The 23,209-nt window shown below is 43.8% G+C and overlaps 1 protein-coding gene across 1 annotated transcript in view; it reads right to left on the bottom strand.

Moving 5' to 3' along the window:
• The window catches only part of ephb4b (eph receptor B4b), a 43,501-nt gene that overhangs the window by 5,900 nt on the left and 14,392 nt on the right, over window positions 1-23,209 (bottom strand). Inside the window, 15 exon segments of the mRNA XM_034164286.1 lie at window positions 6-152; window positions 1,519-1,766; window positions 9,179-9,292; window positions 9,590-9,648; window positions 10,267-10,366; window positions 10,445-10,610; window positions 16,826-16,953; window positions 17,224-17,239; window positions 17,241-17,360; window positions 17,362-17,409; window positions 18,225-18,370; window positions 19,419-19,574; window positions 21,002-21,164; window positions 21,353-21,716; window positions 21,883-22,025. Of these exon segments, the coding sequence (XP_034020177.1) occupies window positions 6-152; window positions 1,519-1,766; window positions 9,179-9,292; window positions 9,590-9,648; window positions 10,267-10,366; window positions 10,445-10,610; window positions 16,826-16,953; window positions 17,224-17,239; window positions 17,241-17,360; window positions 17,362-17,409; window positions 18,225-18,370; window positions 19,419-19,574; window positions 21,002-21,164; window positions 21,353-21,716; window positions 21,883-22,025 (2,118 nt within the window).

The following is a 23,209-nucleotide window of genomic DNA, read 5'->3' as shown; positions in this document are numbered from 1 at the left end:
CTCACCTTACAGACCAGGTTGGAGTTGACCAGTATGTTTCGAGCCGCCAGGTCTCGGTGCACAAAGCTCATGTCTGACAGATACTTCATCCCCGCAGCGATGCCACGTAACATCCCCACCAGCTGGATGGTGGTGAACTGTCCATCATTCATCTGTCAGACAAGAATGAGGTCAGAAACACCACAACCCACCTCAAGGTTCCAGGTCAGGTCCTGGTCTCTTTCAGTCTTTTCACGCCACTCTGGAATCTTCCCCTTCAAACTCAGTAAAATCAGTAAAATCCAAAACTACCAAATCAGGTTTGTAGTCATGTCCAAAGTCCCAAGTCTTTGAATTCCTGTTAAAGTACCAATATCAGGTCCCAAGTCTTTGAGTTATTGTTAAAGTACCAGTATCGAGTCCCAAGACTTTGAGTTCCTGTTAAAGTACCAATATCAGGTCCCAAGTCTTTGAGTTCTTCTTAAAGTACCAGTATCGAGTCCCAAGACTTTGAGTTCCTGTTAAAGTACCAATATCAGGTCCCAAGTCTTTGAGTTATTGTTAAAGTACCAGTATCGAGTCCCAAGACTTTGAGTTCCTGTTAAAGTACCAATATCAGGTCCCAAGTCTTTGAGTTATTGTTAAAGTACCAGTATCGAGTCCCAAGACTTTGAGTTCCTGTTAAAGTACCAATATCAGGTCCCAAGTCTTTGAGTTATTGTTAAAGTACCAATATCAGGTCCCAAGACTTTGAGTTCCTGTTAAAGTACCAATATCAGGTCCCAAGTCTTTGAGTTATTGTTAAAGTACCAATATCAGGTCCCAAGACTTTGAGTTCCTGTTAAAGTACCAATATCAGGTCCCAAGTCTTTGAGTTATTGTTAAAGTACCAGTATCGAGTCCCAAGACTTTGAGTTCCTGTTAAAGTACCAATATCAGGTCCCAAGTCTTTGAGTTATTGTTAAAGTACCAGTATCGAGTCCCAAGACTTTGAGTTCCTGTTAAAGTACCAATATCAGGTCCCAAGTCTTTGAGTTCTTGTTAAAGTACCAGTATCGAGTCCCAAGACTTTGAGTTCCTGTTAAACTACCAATATCAGGTCCCAAGTCTTTGAGTTCTTGTTAAAGTACCAGTATCGAGTCCCAAGACTTTGAGTTCCTGTTAAAGTACCAATATCAGGTCCCAAGTCTTTGAGTTCTTGTTAAAGTACCAGTATCAAGTCCCAAGTCACAAACAACGCTGGTGTTTATTCAGTTCCCATGGAGAGTTCCGGGTTGAGTTGTGAATGAAGACATGAGTACAAGTACTCAGTGGTACTTATACTCTTTAATGAGTCATGATATTTACTGTGATCTGTACTTTGTTAATTCAGGATCAATAACTTGTCAAACTAACACAAGTCAAAACACTTTCTAACAGCAGTTTGTTTTGGAACCATGTCAGTCCACAGGTACCAGAGTTTTGACTAGAACCTGATCCTGAGTCTCGAGGTGGACAGGATGGACTATCACGGTGTCTTTGATCTACTTCCTGTCTCACCCTCAGGAAGCTGTCCAGAGCGCCGTTCTCCATGAACTCGGTCAGGATCATGACGGGACACGAGGTGGTGATCACGCCCTCCAGGTGGATGATGTTCGGGTGCTGGAACTGACCCATGATGGAGGCCTCTGACAGGAAGTCCCTCCTCTGCTTCTCTGTGTAGCCGCCCTTCAGGGTTTTGATGGCCACGTAGTTCTCCTTCCGACCCGGGATCCGCAGCCGGCCACGACACACCTCCCCGAACTCACCTGGACAGGTGGAGCAGAAGGTCTGATGAGAGGTAGGACCTTTAAAACGCAATCAAACATGAAAACAAGCCTGAAGAAAACCGTCAAAGGTTTCAGCTGATTTACTGAGAAAACACAAACAAACACCTGGACAGGTGTGTCTGGAAGACCTAAGACCAGGTCCAGGGACGCCTTGATGTTTATCACCGGGGTCTTCCACTCCTCAGCTGGACAGGACTCCAGTCCGCCCAGCTGAGGCCGGTACCCGTTTCCAGGTGGATGAACTGATAGGACGCAGGAGAAGAGTCTCCTCAAACCCGGGTCTGCATGGTGGAGTCAAAGTCCTCACCCACTGAGGCACCTGCTCCATGATGTGTTTAGAGGGTCTCAACATGTTAAATGACCTCTGGAGGCGTTGTGGGCGGAGCCAGCAGCGCAACTTTGTAACCTGCGTATTCTGTTTAAAGAGCGGAGAACAGAGATCTCTGTGCAGGCACGAGCACAAAGAGGGAACCAATCAGGGCTGGAGCAGGAACCTGACCCGGGTCCTGACACCCTCTGATGATGTCATTCGTTCTGAAGGGGTGTAATGTTCCTTTGGGCTCACTTCATACATGTAGCGTGTGTGGAGATACCGCTGATGACATCACCGAGCTGTAACTGGGCGCTCGTTACCATGGGAACCATCTGTTCATCAGCTCCAGGCTGCAACGGGTCTCTGGTCTCACAAGTCTGTTTTCTTTTAATAAAAAGCTTTATGGAGCTGATCAGCTGTCATATTTTTCTAAAATTTACTCTGAATGCTGAGAAAACTAAGTCTCCTTATGGGGGGGGTCAAAGTTCACAAGTTCATCTGGCTGCTGTGACAGAATAATCCAACGATTCCTGAACTCACCACGAAACTGTAAAATGTTATTTTCAGTGTTCAAGCATCATCGTGCTGGAAAGTGAATCAGGTGTCCAATCAGACGAACACTGACATTCCTTAAATTATTGGAAAATGCGGGAATGATATCTGGCGTGCAGCGTCCACGTGACACGTGTGTCTCCTGCCGTCTTCAGTCTGAACCTGCAGGTTCTGCTCGTCTGAGTTTTAAGCAGTGGAAGAGGTTTGCGGTTTACGGATCCACATCCAGTACCTGGTTCTGCTCGTGCAAGGACCCGGATTGTTGTCACCTTTCCTCCAGCATGCACCCTCGTTCCCACACACACACACACACACACACACGAGTCTCTCCACGACTGTCAACGCCTCAACGCTGTCATGTCTTTTATCAAAATCTACTCACAAGACGTGTTGACGACAAAACTGCAAACTTCTCACCACGGAGAAGATGATTCACCAAGATCGAACCAAGACTCAAGAATCAACACTCTCCTACGACTGCACAAGATGGAGCTACAAGGAAACCAGAAAGTCTACGATGGCGCAAGATGTTTAGTGCAGGTACCATGACAACTGGTCCAGACCCTGATGTGACCCGAGAGTCCAAGAATGACCAGGATTGTCTTCAAGACAATAGCAAGAGGACGTGTAAATGTTTCACAACAGGTCAAGACCGTGTCAGTTTGAAACTGCTGTCACGGCTTCTTCATCATTGACAAGACTGTCCACAGGACCCACAGGGATCTGACACCCGTGGTGTCGTAGCCAGAAAACAGGTGAAAAAAATGTGCAGTCTTCCCCAAAAATGTGCTGGACTTTGACTTCTTTTAAAAAGGCTTCCATCATTCACAGTGGACAGTTTAAGATAAGATATGATAAGAAAAGCCTTTATTCATCCCTCAATGGGGAAATTTCAGTGTCACATTGCAGCATAGAACAGTAGGAATAGACAGAAGGGCATGAAATAAAACAAACAAGCATCTCTTAAAAAACAAGAAGTAAAAAAGCACTGAGTGCCGGGTAACAATAAGGCTGTTTATACAAACACAGGTTTCAAAAAAGGTTCTTTAAAATTTCCAAAAGGTTCATGGAGGCTCGTTGGGGAAACTCAGGGGCCTCAAGTTCTTAAAAACTTGAAATGAAAGCAAAATGAAAAAAAAAGAAAAAAATCACATAATTTCTAACAAATTTTAAGACTTTTGGAGTTCCTGCCAGTTTACAAAAACAGTTCTCAACAAATAAAGTATTCCAAATTGGAGGGGTTCTGCTCTGGCGGCGGTGGGGTAAGACGTGTTGGAAGAGGGCTCCTGAGAAGCCTGCTTGAATGAGCATTTTCTGAAGTAAATTCTGAAACTTGTTTGCTCACTCGGTTCAGTTTTTGGGACACTGCTGTTCTACACGTCGCTAAAATCCTGACATGGCTGCAAATCTTCGGAAATATAAGTTCACTGGACAAAGCAGTTGTAGGCCCGCCGCAGCCTCGGACTGGAGTTCTCCAGATACTGCGAGAAGCTATGCTCCAACCTCCCCTAAGGGCAGCAAAGCCGACACGATGACGGACCTGAAGGCAGAGGTACCTCTGGATCTGAAAGCTGATATCTCTGAGGTGATAAAGAAAGAAATGTAAGAGGCCCTCACAGAAGATTTCAACATGCTTAAGTTGGAGCTACAGTCAGTGAAAACGGCACTAACCAATAACACTGCTGCGCTCCGTGCCGACATGGCCCAGGTGAACACTGGAGTTAGTGAGATGGAGGAGGGCCTGTCTACATGGTCAGATGAAGTGGTTGCTTTACGAGAACCAGTAGCCGAGCTGAAAGCCAAAGGTGAAGATATGGAGGGCTGAAGAGGAGATGTAACGTTCGTATTCTTGGTGTCACTGAGACCGAGTCCAGCTCCGCGGCAGCGGTTACTACATGACTGAGAGAGGTGTTACAGCTGGAGAAGGAGCTGCTGGTGGATCGCTCACATTGGTCGCCCGGACAGAAAATAGCAGGCGGAAGAACGCGGGTGATTGTGAACAAACTTCCTTCATTATCACCAAGAATGTGTGGAGGTTTTATGCCGCGCTTGTACTCAGGGCCAACTACACTTTAAAGGTGCACCGGTTATGATCTTCCCCGACTACACAGCCGGCGTGGCCAAGGCTGGAGCAGCGTTTATAGCCGTGAAGAGGCTGCTGCGCGACTGAGATGGATGACTTTTCCCAGCACGACTCCACATCACACGAGGAGAGGAGGACTTGGTGTTTACAGATCCAGACCAGGTCATGGCATAGGTGAAGGTGACTGTAGATCTAGATTTTAATTATCTACAATCTTCTCAGACAGTTTGTTTACCCACCTGTTGTTATTTTATGCTGAAATATGTCTGTTTACATATTTGTTGTGCCGCTTTGGCGTTTAGTTATACGTATTTCTAGTTTGTTTCTTGGTGAATTGAGGAGCTAATATAAGCATTCAATGCTCATGTGAGCCTTTTATTTTAAATTAGGGGCTAAACGGGAGCCCAAGCAGCCTACGTAGCAGTATAACTCAATACAAGCACATTAATGTGTGGATTTGTTTTTGTTCTGTTTTTTGTCTCCTTGTTCAGTCAGGAGAGGGGGTTTGCTATACCAGCTATTTATGGGTTACTGTTTAAATCTCTGTCTGTACCTATGTTTCTGTAGGGATAATGGTTTGTGTACTAGTAAACTCTAAAATACTTCTAAGATGACCAGTGTGTGTGTGTGAGCAGGCAGACTCATGGATTCCCAGTCAAAACTGTAACTCGGAATGTAAAATCCCTTAATCAAAACATAAAATATAGGAAAATTGTATCACATTTAAAGCAGCTGAATGCAGATATTACCTTTCTGCAGGAGACACGTGTGTGTTCTTCTGACAGCCTGAGCCTAAGCAAAAAACGGTCTGGTCAGGTGTTTCAATCTAACGTCCGAAGCAGATTGAGAGGTGTAGCCGTATTGATTAGCAGACATATACAGTTCACTGAATCTAACGTGCACACTGACACCACTGGGCACTTTGTCATAGTGGTGGGAAAATTATACACACTCCCTGTAATTTTAGTCTGCGTGTATGCACCAAACTGGGACGACCAAGAGTTCTTTAACAAACTTTTCTCCAAGATTCCCAACATGTCAACACAGTATTATAATTGGTGGAGATATTAATTGTGTGCTTTCTTCTTTAGACAGAAGTGCACCTGGTAAAGTGAACCTCACAAAGTCGACTCAATCAATAAAATCATTTCTAGAGACCTATGGAGTGACCGATGTATGGTGCCGTTATAATCCCACTACAAGAGCTTATTCCTTCTATTCCCCTGTTCATACGACACACTCCAGAATCAACTATTTCTTCATTGACAACACAGTTTTACATCTTGTGAAGGAGTGTGACTGTGGTGCTGTGGTCTTTTCAGATCACACCGCACTAAGTATGAAAATTATAATTCCAGACACTCTGCCAGCGTTTCATCTGTGGCGATTTAACTCTTTGCTCCTATCAGGTGATAACTTTGATAATTTATCAATGCAGAGATGCTCTTTTTTCCTTAAAACTAATCAAACCCCAGGTATTTTGTACCATCTGGGAGTCCATAAAAGCCTACAGGAGAGGTCAAATTATTTCATATTGCGCTGATAAGAAAAGGAAGAACCCAGAACAAATAAAAGGTCTAAATGAAGCAATTTTGTTATTGGACAGGGAACCTGACCAGAACTGGTGAAGAAACGAGTTCTATTACAAACTGAATACAATACTTCATCTACCCAGCAGGCTGAATATCTGATCTCCAAGTCAAAATGTGGATATTATGAACATGGGGAAAAGGCGGGACGTCTGCTCGCACACCAGCTGCAACAGAGATCTGCCTATCAAAGTATTTCAACAATTAATAATTACCAAGGCTCTCAGAAGATGGAGAAATTAATAAATGCTTCAGCAATTATTTTCAATCACTGTCCTCCTCAGACACCTGATTTTGAAGACTTCTTCAAAGATCTCAACATACCTGCAATAGATTCTGACTTAGTTAATGACTTGGAGAGGGATATTTCAGTAAATGAGATAAGCCTGGTAAAGTGGCAAATCTCCAGGACCAGATGGCTTTTTGGCAGATTTCTGTAAGAGGTTTGCGGATTTGCTGTCTCCAATATTACTGTCTATGTTTACAGAGTCCCTGAATTCATCATTACTTCCACGGTCCACGTGCCATGCTGTCAACCCTCTGCTGCTTAAAAAAGATTTTAAAAACCCTTAAACTGTAGTTCTTATTGTTCAATTTCACTTTTAAATACAGATGCTAAAATACTGACAAAAGTACTGGCGAAGCGCCTCGAAAGAGTTATTCCCACGATTGTTTCACCTGACCAGACAGGATTTGTGAAAAATCGCCAATCCTTTTTTAACATCAGGTGATTGTTTAATATTCTTTACTCCCCCACTCCACCTGATCACAAAGATACTGAAATTATTCTCTCTCTAGATGCTGCAAAAGCTTTTGACCGGGTGGAGTGGGATTACCTTTTCAAAACTCTGGATATGTTTAAAATTGGCCCCAAATTTCTATCTTGGATCAGACTGCTTTATTGCTCCCCAATGGCAGCAGGTCAGACCAACAAAAATCTCTCATCCTATTTCCTATTACAACAAGGCACAAGGCAAGGGCGCCCTCTCTCACCGCTTTTATTCTTAGTGGCCATCAAGCCATTAGCCTTGGCAGTACGGCAGAGTTTGGTCATCGTATGGGCTCAGAACAAAGGGTGTCTCTTTATGCAGACGATGCACTATTGTTTGTTTCAAATCCTATGTCTAGCATTCCTGTGTTGTTGGATATGCTTGACGGGTTTTTCTTTCCAAATCTTTTTTCTCTAAACTGTATAGCCAGATATCATCTTTTATTTGGAATAAAAAACATCCAAGATTGGGCAAGAAAATACTGCAGCTGCTGTGGTATTTGGGTGGCACGTCGCTCCCTAACTTTATGTATTATGACTGGGCCACTAACAATAGAGTGGCGTTGTACTGGCTTAGAGGAGATAATGCAGCACCTAGCTGGGTAATTTTGGAACGAGGCTCAATACAGTCTAGCTCTCCTGTCGCATTGCTCTATTATCCTTCAAACAGTCTATCTCATCTTACTCTTCCAACCCAGTGGTGGTACACACACGAAAAAATTTGGAATCAATGTAGAAGATCATTTAAATGTAATAATTTACTATTCACAGCACCAGTTAAAAAAAAACATGTTTGTCCCATCAGTGACTGATGATGTCTTTGTTGTCTGGGAGGGGCATGGGACACATTCTTTGTACAATTTATATATAGATAACAATTTTGCTTCATTTGATCAGCTGGTAAAGAAATATAATATTCCAAAGTCACACTTTTTTAGATATTTGCAATTGAGAAATTTTGTTGGTCAAATTCTGGCTGTTTTCCTTTGTGTCCCTCCTGGTCACTGTTGGACAAACTTTTGGATTATGAAACTGACTCTAAAAAGGTTTTGAGTAGGATTTAGACCTTACTCATGTCATATCATGAGCCCAGTCTAGAGGACCTTAAGCGGAAATGGGAAATGGACTTGAATGAGACTATATCGGACTCTGTGTGGCAAAGGGTGATAAATAACATTCACTCATCTTCGGTCTCACTCAGACATGCAATGGTCCAATTCAAAGTTGTGCACCGTCTGCACTGGTCTAAAGACAAGTTGTCCGAGATCAAACCAGATTTGGACCCATCATGTGATCGTTGCAAACACACACCTGTTACACTTGTGCACATGTTTTGGACCTGCCCCAGACTTCGTGGATATTGGGATTACATTTTGAGGCCTTTCCAGTAAAAACTGTGTACCCCTGTCCTCGGATTACTTTGTTTGGGGAAGTGTCCCCAAAATCTATTTTGAACAGAAACCAAGAAAAAATGATTGCTTTTTGTTTTTTATTGGCTCGTAGATTAATTTTGTTCAACATTCCAACATTCGCTCATTGGATGAAAGATGTAATGGCACATGTACATTTGGAAAAGATAAGATATACACTTAAAGGTTCCTCTGGGAAATTCCATGATCAGTCACTTCCTTTTATTTTGACACCGTGTCTGCTAACAATCTGATCTAAACTGCTCAATTCTGTATTTTGTATGCAAATCCTTATATTATGATTTTGTACCAAATGGAAATATGGTATGTTTTGTGAACCGATATAGCACGGGGCGGGAGGGGAGGGATTTCTTTGTTCTTTCTACAGTTTTGTTTCTGTTTGCCATGTTCTAAACTTGCAAATAACAATAAGAAGACATTGATCAAAATATTCAAAATTATTCTTCAGAAAGTTCTCAGATGTTCTCACATTTCCAAGAAGGTTCATGATCTTGTAAAATGTTCACAAAAAAGAGAAATCCAAACTTTCTCTGACATTCCTCACTGCTGGTCAACATTATTTATTTATTTTTCTCAAAGTTTGTAAAGTGTTTCCTACTTTGTGGAATAATTTAACTCAGGCAGAGGGTTCGGGTTAGAAAGAAGACGACTTTACCTGCTCCGATCACTTCCTCAATCTTGACAAAGGAGGCGTCGATCTCTTTGGCGAACTCTCTCACCGCCTCGTTGGGGTCCTCATAGGTGAACGGGTCAATGTACACCTTCATCGCTATGACAACAGCATATCATCATCATCAGCCAACAGCCCTCATCCTCACAATCACACAGGAAACAACAATTAAAAAGCACTATGATAACAGAAACCATGGCCCCGCCCACTTTTAATATCAGCTCTGTGATTAAATTAAAAAAAAAATCAATGTGCTTAAAAATGTACAACAGAAGTCGACGCCCCCTTCTGCCAGTTTATCCAATCAAAAGAAAAAAGAAAGAAAGAAAGAAACCCCTTTTGTTTTGTTTTGAAGAAACCTGTTTGACTTTGAAACAGGAAGTGGACAAAACTCACTGTGACCCATCTGGTAGTGTCCAAACTTGTCATTCACTCGTGAGTCCTTCGCTTTCCTGCTGATGGACATTTACAGACAGACAGTGAGAGACAGGGAGAGACAGACAGAAAGACAGGGAGAGACAGACAGATGGTCAGTTTTCCAGCAGCTGCAGAATTCCTTTTTTCCCCAGAGTCTCTTTGTTTTCTTTCTCTCTCTATGGAATGTGATTGTCTCTCATCCTTTATCTGTCCATCTCTCTCACCGTGTCCACTTACAAACTTAGCCCCACCCTTTGTGTGTGTGTGTGTGTCTTTGTGGGGACTTTCCATTCTCAACAGCTTTAAAGGACTAGTTTGAGGGTCATGACCTGGCTGGCTGAGGTAGACTCAGGGTGACTTTTGACCTTTACAGTCCCCTCGAATAGTACTGGAACAAAATAGTCATTTCCTAGTTTTATTATTACTATTATTATTGTTTGGGGAGGGGGGTGGGGAATTGGTGTGTGTGTGTGTGTGTGTGTGTGTGTGTGTGTGTGTGTGTGTGTGTGTGTGTGTGTGTCGGTCAGAAGTTGATCATTTCAGCGTTTCTTTTCTGGTACGTGCGTCTGTGTGTGTGAATCCGGAGCAGATCAGCTGAACACTGAACATGTGAGTGACAGGTGTTCCCTCAGGTGACCTTTGGAGCTGATTCTTACCAGTAACAGTAAATAACCACTGTTGCCACGGCAATGAGCAGCAGTAACCCCACAGAAACCAGAACCCCCATCAGTATCATTCTGGAGTGTCCGGCGTCCTCTGAAGTAAACAAACAAACAGGTCAGTAAGGAGTAAATAAGGAACTGACGGACAAGCGTGACGCAATGCGTTGCGTACCGTCAGGAAGCGTGTTGAAGCTGCTCTCCACACTGAACGACCCGTATCCAGCCTGCGAGCGAGCGCGCACCTGCACGCGGTACCATGCTGCCCGCCGAAGGCCCACCAACACCACCGAAGAAGATTTGCTGGATTCGTATTCCCACTGGCCCGCCTCCTCTCCGCCCTGACAGTGACATCATCAGTTACATCACGTGGCATCGGGTCCAACATATACAGGACATAGACCCTGAGGCCCATCAGGCCCCTGCTTACTCCTGGATACAGTAGTACTGCTGTCCCAACCAAGACTGCTGGGTGGACTGGGACAAAGTGAATGTCCAAGGACTCAGAAGGACACACCTGAAGTCCAGCTCTGGTTTGTACGTTGGTAGTCAAAGTCCTACTCCACAGAGCCACATCCTCTACAGTTTGTCTTCAGGCTCAGCTTAAACCACCTCAACCTACCACCTAGATTTATCTATTTTATATTTTTCTTAGATTTACAACCCCAATTCCAATGAAGTTGGGACGTGTAAAATGTAACTAAACACAGAATCCAATGATTTTCAAATCCTCTTCAACCTATATTCAATTGAATACACCACAAAGACAAGATATTTAATGTTCAAACTGATAACTTTATTTGTTTTTGCACAAATATTTGTTCATTTTGAAATGGATGCCTGCAACACGTTTCAAAAAAGCTGGGACAGTGGTATGTTTCCCACTGTGTTACATCACCTTTCCTTCTAACAACACTCAATAAGCATTTGGGAACTGAGGACACTAATTGTTCAAGCTTTGTAGGTGGAATTCTTTCACATTCTTGCTTGATGTACGACTTCAGTTGTTCAACAGTCCGGGGTCTCCGTTGTCGTATTTTGTGCTTCATAATGCGCCACACATTTTCAATGGGCGACAGGTCTGGACTGCAGGCAGGCCAGTCTAGTACCTGCACTCTTTTACTACGAAGCCACGCTGTTGTAACACGTGCAGAATGTGTCTTGGCATTGTCTTGCTGAAATAAGCAGGGACATCCCTGAAAAAGATGTTGCTTGGATGGCAGCATGTGTTGCTCCAAAACCTGGATGTACCTTTCAGCATTGATGGTGCCATCACAGATGTGTAAGTTGTCCATGCCATGGGCACTAACACACCCCCATACCATCACAGATGCTGGCTTTTGAACTTTGTGCTGGTAACAATCTGGATGGTCTCTTTCCTCTTTTGTCCAGAGGACACGACGTCCATGATTTCCAAAAACAATTTGAAATGTGGACTCATCAGACCACAGCACACTTTTCAACTTTGTGTCTGTCCATTTCAAATTAGCTCGGGCCCAGAGAAGGCGGCGGTGTTTCTGGATGTTGTTGATGTTTGGCTTTCACTTTGCATGGTAGAGTTTTAACTGGCACTTGTAGATGTAGCGACCAAATGTGTTAACTGACAATGGTTTTCTGAAGTGTTCCTGAGCCCACGCGGTAAGATCCTTTACACAATGATGTTGCTTTTTAATGCAGTGCTGCCTGAGGGGTAGAAGGTCACGGGCATTCAGTGTTGGTTTTCAGCCTTGCTGCTTTTGTGTAGAAAGTTCGCCAGATTCTCTGAATCGTCTGATTATATTATGGACTGTAGATGATGGAATCCCTAAATTCCTTGCAAGTGAACATTGAGAAACATTGTTCTTAAACTGTTGGACTATTTTTTCACGCAGTTGTTAACAAAGTGGTGATCCTCGCCCCATCTTTGCTTATGAAGGGCTGAGTCTTTTGGGGGATGCTCCTTTTATACCCAACAATTAGTGTCCTCAGTTCCCAAATGCTTATTGAGTGTTGTTAGAAGGAAAGGTAATGTAACACAGTGGTAAACATACCACTGTCCCAGCTTTTTAGAAACATGTTGCAGGCATCCATTTCAAAATGAGCAAATATTTTCACAAAAACAATAAAGTTTATCAGTTTGAACATTAAATATCTTGTGGTGTATTCAAATCAAATCAATTTTATTTATATAGCGCCAAATCACAACAAACAGTTGCCCCAAGGCGCTTTATATTGTAAGGCAAGGCCATACAATAATTACAGAAAAACCCCAACGGTCAAAATGTGAGCAAGCACTTGGCTACAGTGGGAAGGAAAAACTCCTTTTAACAGGAAGAAACCTCCAGCAGAACCAGGCTCAGGGAGGGGCAGTCTTCTGCTGGGACTGGTTGGGGCTGAGGGAGAGAACCAGGAAAAAGACATGCTGTGGAGGGGAGCAGAGATCGATCACTAATGATTAAATGCAGAGTGGTGCATACAGAGCAAAAAGAGAAAGAAACACTCAGTGCATCATGGGAACCCCCCAGCAGTCTAAGTCTATAGCAGCATAACTAAGGGATGGTTCAGGGTCACCTGATCCAGCCCTAACTATAAGCTTTAGCAAAAATGGAAAGTTTTAAGCCTAATCTTAAAAGTAGAGAGGGTGTCTGTCTCCCTGATCTGAATTGGGAGCTGGTTCCACAGGAGAGGAGCCTGAAAGCTGAAGGCTCTGCCTCCCATTCTACTCTTACAAACCCTAGGAACTACAAGTAAGCCTGCAGTCTGAGAGTGAAGTGCTCTATTGGGGTGATATGGTACTATGAGGTCCCTAAGATAAGATGGGACCTGATTATTCAAAACCTTATAAGTAAGAAGAAGAATTTTAAATTCTATTCTGGAATTAACAGGAAGCCAATGAAGAGAGGCCAATATGGGTGAGATATGCTCTCTCCTTCTAGTCCCTGTCAGTACTCTAGCTGCAGCATTTTGAATTAACTGAAGGCTTTTCAGGGAACTTTTAGGACAACCTGATAATAATGAATTACAATAGTCCAGCCTAGAGAAATAAATGCATGAATTAGTTTTTCAGCATCACTCTGAGACAAGACCTTTCTATTTTAGAGATATTGCGCAAATGCAAAAAAGCAGTCCTACATATTTGCTTAATATGCGATTGAAGGACATACCCTGATCAAAAATGACTCCAAGATTTCTCACAGTATTACTAGAGGTCAGGGGTAATGCCATCCAGAGTAAGGATCTGGTTAGACACCATGTTTCTAAGATTTGTGGGGCCAAGTACAATAACTTCAGTTTTATCTGAATTTAAAAGCAGGAAATTAGAGGTCATCCATGTCTTTATGTCTGTAAGACAATCCTGCCGTTTAGCTAATTGGTGTGTGTCCTCTGGCTTCATGGATAGATAAAGCTGGGTATCATCTGCATAACAATGAAAATTTAAGCAATGCTGTCTAATAATACTGCCTAAGGGAACATGTATAAAGTGAATAAAATTGGTCCTAGCACAGAACCTTGTGGAACCTCCATAATTAACCTTAGTCTGTGAAGAGATTCCCCATTTACATGAACAAATTGTAATCTATTAGATAAATATGATTCAACCACCGCAGCGCAGTGCCTTTAATACCTATGGAATGTTCTAATCTCTGTAATAAAATTTTATGGTCAACAGTATCAAAAGCAGCACTGAGGTCTAACAGAACAAGCACAGAGATGAGTCCACTGTCCGATGGCCATAAGAGATCATTTGTAACCTTCACTAATGCTGTTTCTGTACTATGATGGAATTCTAAAACCTGACTGAAACTCTTCAAATAGACCATTCCTCTGCAGATGATCAGTTAGCTGTTTTCCACTACCCTTTCAAGAATTTTTGAGAGAAAAGGAAGGTTGGAGATTGGCCTATAATTAGCTAAGATAGCTGGGTCAAGTGATGGCTTTTTAAGTAATGGTTTAATTACTGCCACCTACATAGCCAACTAATAAAGATAGATTGATCATATTTAAGATCGAAGCATTAATTAACGGTAGGGCTTTCCTTGAGCAGCCTGGTAGGAATGGAGTCTAATAGACATGTTGATGGTTTGGAGGAAGTAACTAATGAAAATAACTCAGACAGAAAAAATCGAGCGAAAGAGTCTAACCAAATACCAGCATTACTGAAGGCAGCTGAACATAAAGATATGTCTTTGGGATGTTATGAATAATTTTTTCTCTAATAGTTAAATTTTATTTGCAAAGAAAGTCATGAAGTCATTACTAGTTAAAGGAATACTCGGCTCAATAGAGCTCTGACTCTTTGTCAGCCTGGCTACAGTGCTGAAAAGAAACCTGGGGTTGTTCTTATTTTCTTCAATTAGTGATGAGTAGTAAGATGTCCTAGCTTTAACGGAGGGCTTTTTTATAAGAGCAACAGACTCTTTTTCCAGGCTAAGTGAAGATCTTCTAAATTAGTGAGACGCCATTTCCTCTCCAACTTATGGGTTATCCGCTTTAAGCTGCGAGTTTGTTGAGTTTATACCACAGAGTCAGGCACTTCTGATTAAGGCTCTCTTTTTCAGAGGAGCTACAGCATCCAAAGTTGTGCTCAATGAGGATGTAAAGCTACTGACGAGATAATCTATCTCACTCACAGAGTTTAGGTAGCTATTCTGCACTGTGTTGTATATGGCATTAGAGACATAAAGAAAGGAATCATATCCTTAAACCTAGTTACAGCGCTTTCTGAAAGACTTCTAGTGTAATGAAACTTATTCCCCACTGCTGGGTAGTCCATCAGAGTAAATGTAAATGTTATTAAGAAATGATCAGACAGAAGGGGGTTTTCAGGGAATACTGTTAAGTCTTCAATTTTCCATACCATAAGTCAGAACAAGATCTAAAGTATGGTTAAAGTGGTGGGTGGACTCATTTACATTTTGAGCGAAGCCAACTGAGTCTAATAATAGATTAAATGCAGTGTTGAGGCTGTCATTCTCAGCATCTATGTGGATGTTAAAATCACCCACTATAATTATCTTATCTGAGCTAAGCACTAAGTCAGACAAAAGGTCTGAAAATTCACAGAGAAACTCACAGTAACGACCAGGTGGACGATAGATAATAACAAATAAAACTGGTTTTTGAGACTTCCAATTTGGATGTGACAGACTAAGAGTTAAGCTTTCAAATGAATTAAAGCTCTATCTGGGTTTTTGATTAATTAATAAGCTGGAGTGGGAAGATTGCTGCTAATCCTCCTCCTCGGCCCGTGCTACGAGCATTCTGACAGTTAGTGTGACTCGGGGGTGTTGACTCATTTAAACTAACATATTCATCCTGCTGTAACCAGGTTTCTGTAAGGCAGAATAAATCAATATATTGATCAATTATTATATCATTTACTAACAGGGTCTTAACTGTTTTAGTCTGTGGTGCAGTTGAAGGTGCTACATTATTTTTTCTTTTTGAATTTTTATGCTTAAATAGATTTTTACTGGTTGTTGGTGGTCTGGGAGCAGGCACTGTCTCTACGGGGATGGGGTAATGAGGGGATGGCAGGGGGAGAGAAGCTGCAGAGAGGTGTGTAAGACTACAACTCTGCTTCCTGGTCCCAACCCTGGGTAGTCACGGTTTGGAGGGTTTAATAAAATTGGCTAGATTTCTAGAGATGAGAGCTGCTCCATCCAAAGTGGGATGGATGCCGTCTCTCCTAACAAGACCAGGTTTTCCCCAGAAGCTTTGCCAATTATCTATGAAGCCCACCTCATTTTTTGGACACCACTCAGACAGCCAGCAATTCAAGGAGAACATGCGGCTAAACATGTCACTCCCGGTCCGACTGGGGAGGGCCCAGAGAAACTACAGAGTCCGACATTGTTTTTGCAAAGTTACACACCAATTCAATGTTAATTTTAGTGACCTCCGATTGGCGTAACTGGGTGTCATTACTGCCGACGTGAATTACAATCTTACCGAATTTACGTTTAGCCTTAGCCAGCAGTTTCAAATTTCCTTCATTGTCGCCTGCTCTGGCCCCCGGAAGACATTTGACTATGGTTGCTGGTGTCGCTAACTTCACAATTCTCAAAACAGAGTCGCCAATAACCAGAGTTGGATCCTTGGCGGGTGTGTCGCCGAGTGGGGAAAAACGGTTAGAAATGTGAACGGGTTGGTGGTGTACAGGGGGCTTTTGTTTAGAACTATGCTTCTTCCTCACAGTCACCCAGCCGGCCTGCTTTCCCGGCTGCTCGGGATCTGCTGGGGGACAGCTAACGGCGGCTAAGCTACCTTGGTCCGCACCAACTACAGGGGCCTGGCTAGCTGTAGGATTTTCCAAGGTGCGGAGCCGAATCTCCAATTCGCCCAGCCTGGCCTCCAAAGCTACGAATAAGCTACACTTATTACAAATACCGTTAGGTACTTGTAGGTAGGTTGAAGAGGATTTGAAAATCGTATTCTGTTTTTATTTACATTTTACACAACGTCCCAACTTCATTGGGACTGGGGTTGTATCAGTCTGACTGTTCCTAACCTTACATGAGGACTTTTCTTAAGACTAGACAGACTGTTCTTGAGTCCAGAATGAGACGGTTCTTACTTTGGGACTGTAGCGGATCTGATAGTCCAGGATGTGGTAGCCATTCTGCAGGAGCGGGACATTCCACTCGATGGACAGACTGGATTCTGAGGCTGTGGTCCTCTTCAGACCAGACACTGGAGGAGGCACTAAAGACAGACCATCAATCAGCTGTTGGTCCAAAATCCAACTTTGATCATGTGTGGAATGAGATTATGAAGTGGGAGGTGGCTAATCAGTCAAGTTAGAAGCCTTTTTGGAGATTCAGGGAAGTCGGCGTCTGCTTTATAAAACTTTTTCTAGTCCTGTTTAAACTTCACACCAAAGCTGTCACATGCTTTTTATTCTGAAATTCCATCATTAATTTATTTTGGCATGAATTTAACTGCGCTATAATTTATAGGAGGAATGACAGGTACCGTCTCTGCTTGGGTGGGGTGACATTGACTTTGTCTGCGGCTGGCTCTGATTGGCTAAGAGCTGACACCCCCGTTCACGATTGGACAGTAAAAGTGTACTTGGTGTGGGGGCTGAGTCCCCAAACCACCACACGGCGCTGAGTCCAGACCCTGATGTGCCGGCCGGTATAACACGCCATCACCACACTCTGGAACATGGACTGGTCAATCCCTGCAGAGACAAGGAGGAGGGGTCAAAGGGGAGGAGCATGTCAACAAGTAGTGATAATGTTGGATGAACTGATCTTATCCTGTCAGATCTTCCGCTGGTTTTATTCTGTAGATGCTGTCCTAGTCTTATCCTGTAGACCTCCCTCCTGGTCTAACTGGTGGTATCCTGTAGATCTTCTCCTGGTCTAAACTGGTCTTATCCTGTAGATCTTGTCCTGGTCTTACCCTGTAGATCTTCTCCTGGTCTAACTGGTCTTATCCTGTAGACCTGCTCCTGGTCTAACTGGTTTTATCCTGTAGATCTTGTCCTGGTCTTATCCTATAGATCTTCTCCTGGTCTAACTGGTCTTATCCTGTAGACCTGCTCCTGGTCTAACTGTCTTATCCTGTAGAGCTTGTCCTGGTCTTACCTGTAGATCTCTCCTGGTCTAACTGGTCTTATCCTGTAGATCTTGTCCTGGTCTTATCCTGTAGACCTGCTCCTGGTCTAACTGGTCTTATCCTGTAGATCTTGTCCTGGTCTTATCCTGTAGATCTTCTCCTGGTCTAACTGGTCTTAATCCTGTAGACCTGCTCCTGGTCTAACTGGTCTTATCCTGTAGATCTTGTCCTTGTCTTATCCTGTAGATCTTCTCCTGGTCTAACTGGTCTTATCCTGTAGACCTGCTCCTGGTCTAACTGGTCTTATCCTGTAGACCTGCTCCTGGTCTTATCCTGTAGATCTTCTCCTGGTCTAACTGGTCTTATCCTGTAGACCTGCTCCTGGTCTCATCTGTTCCATGACGGAGTACCTTGGTGGTGCCAGTCCCACAGTAGGAGCAGAGGACTCTGTATGTCAGGTCGCTCCGTCCTCCACGGTCCAACGGCTCCCTCCACTCCAGAGTCACAGTGGTGTCGTTGATCTGGCTCACTATGGATCGGGGTGCAGAGGGAGGACCTGAAGGAGAGGGTTAGAGTTCATAGTCACTGAGGTCTCCACAGAACCTTAACAGAGATGAAACGTAAACATCAAACTAGAAAAAACTAATCAAGTTATAAACCTCATCTCAATAAAAAATAATAATATTACAATGATCATTAATAATCACAGGTCCTCATCCACACCACGGAACCGCCTTGGGTCCTGGAGGGCAACCACCAAGACAGACAACAGTCCATCCCCAACTGTCCAAAATACCCACTTATCTACTATGGCCAGGTGAAAGTGGGCGTGTCTTTGACCTCTTCTCCAGGTGCTGGGTTCCTCATCACTGAGACACCTGTGTCCTGGATCCTGTCTAGAGAAACTCCCCACATGGACTAAATGTGGTCTCTGATGTTCCCTCACAGTGTCAGTGATCCTCCTCATCTGAGTCTCACTAAGTAACCGTTCATTGGACAAAAAGTCATTCCAGCAGGACCCAAAGATCCTCCACAGAGACCTGGGACCAAAGACATCCAGGCCTCACCTTAGGACACTGGTTCGAGTCCAAGTCTGACAACCAGACAGTTAGACAGGGAGCACCAGGACCCTGAAGACTTGGACTTTGGTTCTTCTGCAAAGATATGTTTGACACTTTGCCATCATACAGATACACTTCTGCTGACTAAGTCCTGCTGGCCAGTCAAACCCTGGATCTTAGTCTTGATCTCAAGTGTCAAAAAGTCCAGTGATTCCACAAAGATCACAGCATCATTGATGAAGTCATCACCAATAAACCTTGAAAAAGGTTTATTGATCTTCACAATTCGAACCCAGCAGTCAGTCCATCAAGCACTGAACACTGGAGGAGCCAGAACACATCCCTGAGGAACACCAGAGTTCACTGCTCCCACTCAGAGTACCTCTGTGAGGGCCGGCTGTGATTCTCAGGATGTCCATGAGAGCCGCCTGATCACGTTGAGACAGTCGCTTTGTGAAAATCAACACAGCACCGCTGATGTTCAGCGAGTCCTCAGGACGCTCTGACTCAGTATCTGGGTCTACCTGGATCCTCTGGACTTACGGCTGCAGGCGGCGTGAGGCGGGTCAGAATCAGCTCTGTAGTAGCCATGGTGACACGGACAGTAGGCGGAGCCTGGGATGAGTGTGTTGCTGTTGCTTGGACACGGGCCACACCCAGCAGGTCCTGACCCCGCCTTAAACTGGCCTGATGGACATGCTGGAGACGGACAGATCATGTGTGTTAGCATTTAGCTTTCAGACATCACACATGACGTGACGAGCGGACAGGAAAGTGGGTGTGGCTACTTCTAGATGTTTACATTGATGTCTAGACTTTGAACAATAATATCACACCTGTAGTTGCTAAGCTAATGAGGATTAGCGAGTTTGGCTGTGATTGTATCTGCTCACTAGAGGGCGCTAATCAAATCTGGCACTGTGGTGATTTCCTGTCTTTTCTCTTAATTTTAAATAAATATATTGTTTAAAAAAACCCCTGCAAACTGAACTGAAGGTTTGTTCTGTGCGCTGTGGGAGGAGTTAAGTGGTCCGTGTTGTATGTGTGAGACATGTGTGACAGCTGAGACGGAGGACGTCGCGCAGAGACAAAAGACAGACAGGATGCGGAAAGTGCCACCGTGAGGTCATCACCTTCATTACAGCACTCTGTGTGTGTGCGCGTGCATGTGCGTGTCAGCAGGTTCTCCAGAAACGAGCGGCGGTGGCGCTGCAGCACTGCTTCCTGGTTCCAGTCAGCTGACCTGTGACCTCACAGAGAATAACAGGAAGCTCCAGCAGCCAGCCGTCTGTCTGCGCCTGAGCCCTGTCCAGGTCCAGCAGCCGTCTGGCTCCATCTACCACCTTATGTCACTTTGATCTCATTTTCTTACTCTTTAATCTCTTCTATTACATTCTTTGATCATGATTACTAACCCAAGATCCAGATTGCTGACCTTTGATCCTGATTGTGATTGCTAATCTTATATCCTGATTGATGACCTTTGATCATTATTGCTGACTTTAGAGCCTAATTGTTAACCTTTGATCCAGTATCTGTAACCTTTGATTGTGATCTGTTACTGCCAGTCCTGATTGCTGATCTTTTATCTTTATTGTTATTGTTGACCTTTGATTCTGATTATTGATTTTTGATCCTTATCGCTGAACTTTGATCCAGATTATGATTGCTGACCTTTGAACCTCCTGATTGCTGACTTTAGAACTTTATCATTGACCTTTGGACCTGATTGTAATCTTTGATCCTGATTGCTGACCTTTTATCCCGTTTATGATTGCTGATCTTTGATCCTGATTGTGATTGCTGATCTTTGATCCTTATGGCTGATCTCTGATCCTGATTGTGATCGCTAACCTTCATTCCTGACTGCTGACCAAAGATATTGTGTATAGTTGTGGAACTTGGGACACAAGGTCACCTCACCAAGACCTCAGATTACTTCAAATTTGGATGCAGGTGATTTTGTGGCCAGCAGGGGCAGAGTCTCTGAAACATAGTTAACATTCTAACGTGTGATGCAACTTTCTTCTGTAGGTTAAACCTTGCTGAGATCTGTTGAGGTTCAGGGTCAGTGATGTGGGTCAGGGTCAGAAATGTTGTTAACTACAGAATAAAAATATTCTCACCTCGGCAGCGTACGTCGGACTGGCCAGCATCATATCCGGGACGACAAGCGCAGGTGGACGTGGGCTGTCCCACCCACTGTCCGTCTTCACCACAAAGCATGCTGGGAGGCTGCAAGTGCTCACCGGGTGGCGTGATGGCGTTCTCTACACACACACCCTGAGCCTGCAGCAAAAACACACACACGTCATCATCATTATTATTAAATTATTTATGGAAGCTTTTATTTTGTAAATTAAATTATGTGTGTTTTTACTTTCTAATTTCTTTGTATGTCTTTCAAAATAAAGTGCACTGTCTGAGGGTTTCTTGGGTGCTACATTTAACTGTCGTCATGGCTACAGCTCGTTTACCTGTTCCACAAGCGAGTGGGGAACTGTTTCGGGGAAGGAGGCGAAGGCGCGGCGTAGGGGCGGGCACTTCCTGTAGAAGACGCGTACAGCGAGCAGAGCCATGCAGGCGCCCTGCGTGTGGAAGGCCAGGTAGAGCCCCGCCCCTCGCAGTGGCCCCACTCGCAAGAGTTTCACGTTGGAGCGCCGCTCACCGCCACGCCGCAGCAGGTGGTCCGCCGCTACCGTGGCAACCTTGGTGTAGGGGTTCTCCATCCAGGCAGGGTGAGTGGGCGTGGCTTCGTCGCTGTCGGCCTGGTAGTAATAAAGATTGAAGGTTTCCTTACAGTGACGCTGGTTCAGCCCCGAACATTCCATCATGGTGAACCTGAGCAGATAAATCAATCAGCTGATTGATCTGAACTGATTATTAATCAGGAAACCTGGCAACTGAATTTCAAAATAAAAGTAACTTTTTATTCCATCCATCCTGTAAATTTGACTATTTCTGTGTTTATGTTCAATAAACCTGTCAGTCACAACAGCTGACCAACCGGATCTCGATGTAGAGGATGGTCGCCGCCCTCCTTGGTATCCACTGTGTCCTCAGCCAGTAGGATGAGGGACTATCAGGTGTGCAGATCTGATAGGTCCGCACGCTGTTGGACTCATCGTCCAGTCCGCTAACTTCTTCCCACTGCAGAGAGAGGACAGCAGTGAGACAGACAGACAGAGAGACGGAGAGACAGACAGAGAGAGACAAATAGAGAGACAGACAGAGACAAACAGAGAGAGACAGAGAGAGAGACAGAAACAAACAGAAATACAGAGAGACAGAGACAAACAGAGAAATACAGACAGAGACAAACAGAGAGACAGACGGAGAGCGACAAAGAGAGAGACAGAGACAAACAGAGAAATACAGACAGACAAAGAGAGACAGACAAACAGAGATTGACAAACAGACAAAGAGAGACAGAGAAACAGAGAGAGACAAAGAGACAGAGACAGAGACAAATGGAGAGACAGACAGAGAGATAAACACAAACAGAGACAGACAAACACAAACAGAGAGAGACAAACAGAGAGAGAGAGAGACAGAGACAAACAGAGAGAGACAAAGAGAGAGAGACAAAGAGAGAGAGACAGACAGAGAGAGAAACAAACAGAGAGACAGACAAAGAGATAAACACAGAGAGAGACAAAACAGAGAGAGAGAGAGACAGAGACAAACAGAGAGAGACAGACAAACACAAACAGAGAGACAGAGAAATACAGACAGAGAGAGAAACACAGAGAGAGACAAACAGAGAGAGACAGACAGAGAGACAGACAAAGAGATAAACACAGAGAGAGACAGAGACAAACAGAGAGACAGACAAACACAAACAGAGAGAGACAGAGAAATACAGACAGAGAGAGAAACACAGAGAGAGACAAACAGAGAGAGAGACAGAGACAAACAGAGAGAGACAAAGAGAGAGAGAGACAAACAGAGAGAGAGACAGAGACAAACAGAGAGAGACAGACAAACACAAACAGAGAGAGACAGAGAAATACAGACAGAGAGAGAAACACAGAGAGAGACAAACAGAGAGAGACAGACAGAGAGAAACAAACAGAGAGACAGACAGAGATAAACACAGAGAGAGACAAACAGAGAGACAGAAAGAGAGAGACAGAGACAAACAGAGAGAGACAGACAAACACAAACAGAGAGAGACAGAGAAATACAGACAGAGAGAGAAACACAGAGAGAGACAAACAGAGAGAGAGACAGAGACAAACAGAGAGAGACAGAGACAAAGAGAGACAGACAGAAAGAGAAACACAAACAGAGACAGAGACAAACAGAGAGAGACAAAGAGAGAGAGAAACACA

This window comes from Thalassophryne amazonica, chromosome 23 (genome assembly GCF_902500255.1).
Source record: "Thalassophryne amazonica chromosome 23, fThaAma1.1, whole genome shotgun sequence".
Lineage (NCBI taxonomy): Eukaryota > Metazoa > Chordata > Actinopteri > Batrachoidiformes > Batrachoididae > Thalassophryne > Thalassophryne amazonica.
The sequence above is the reverse complement of the archived record's forward strand: the minus strand, read 5'-3'. Positions and strand labels throughout refer to the sequence as shown.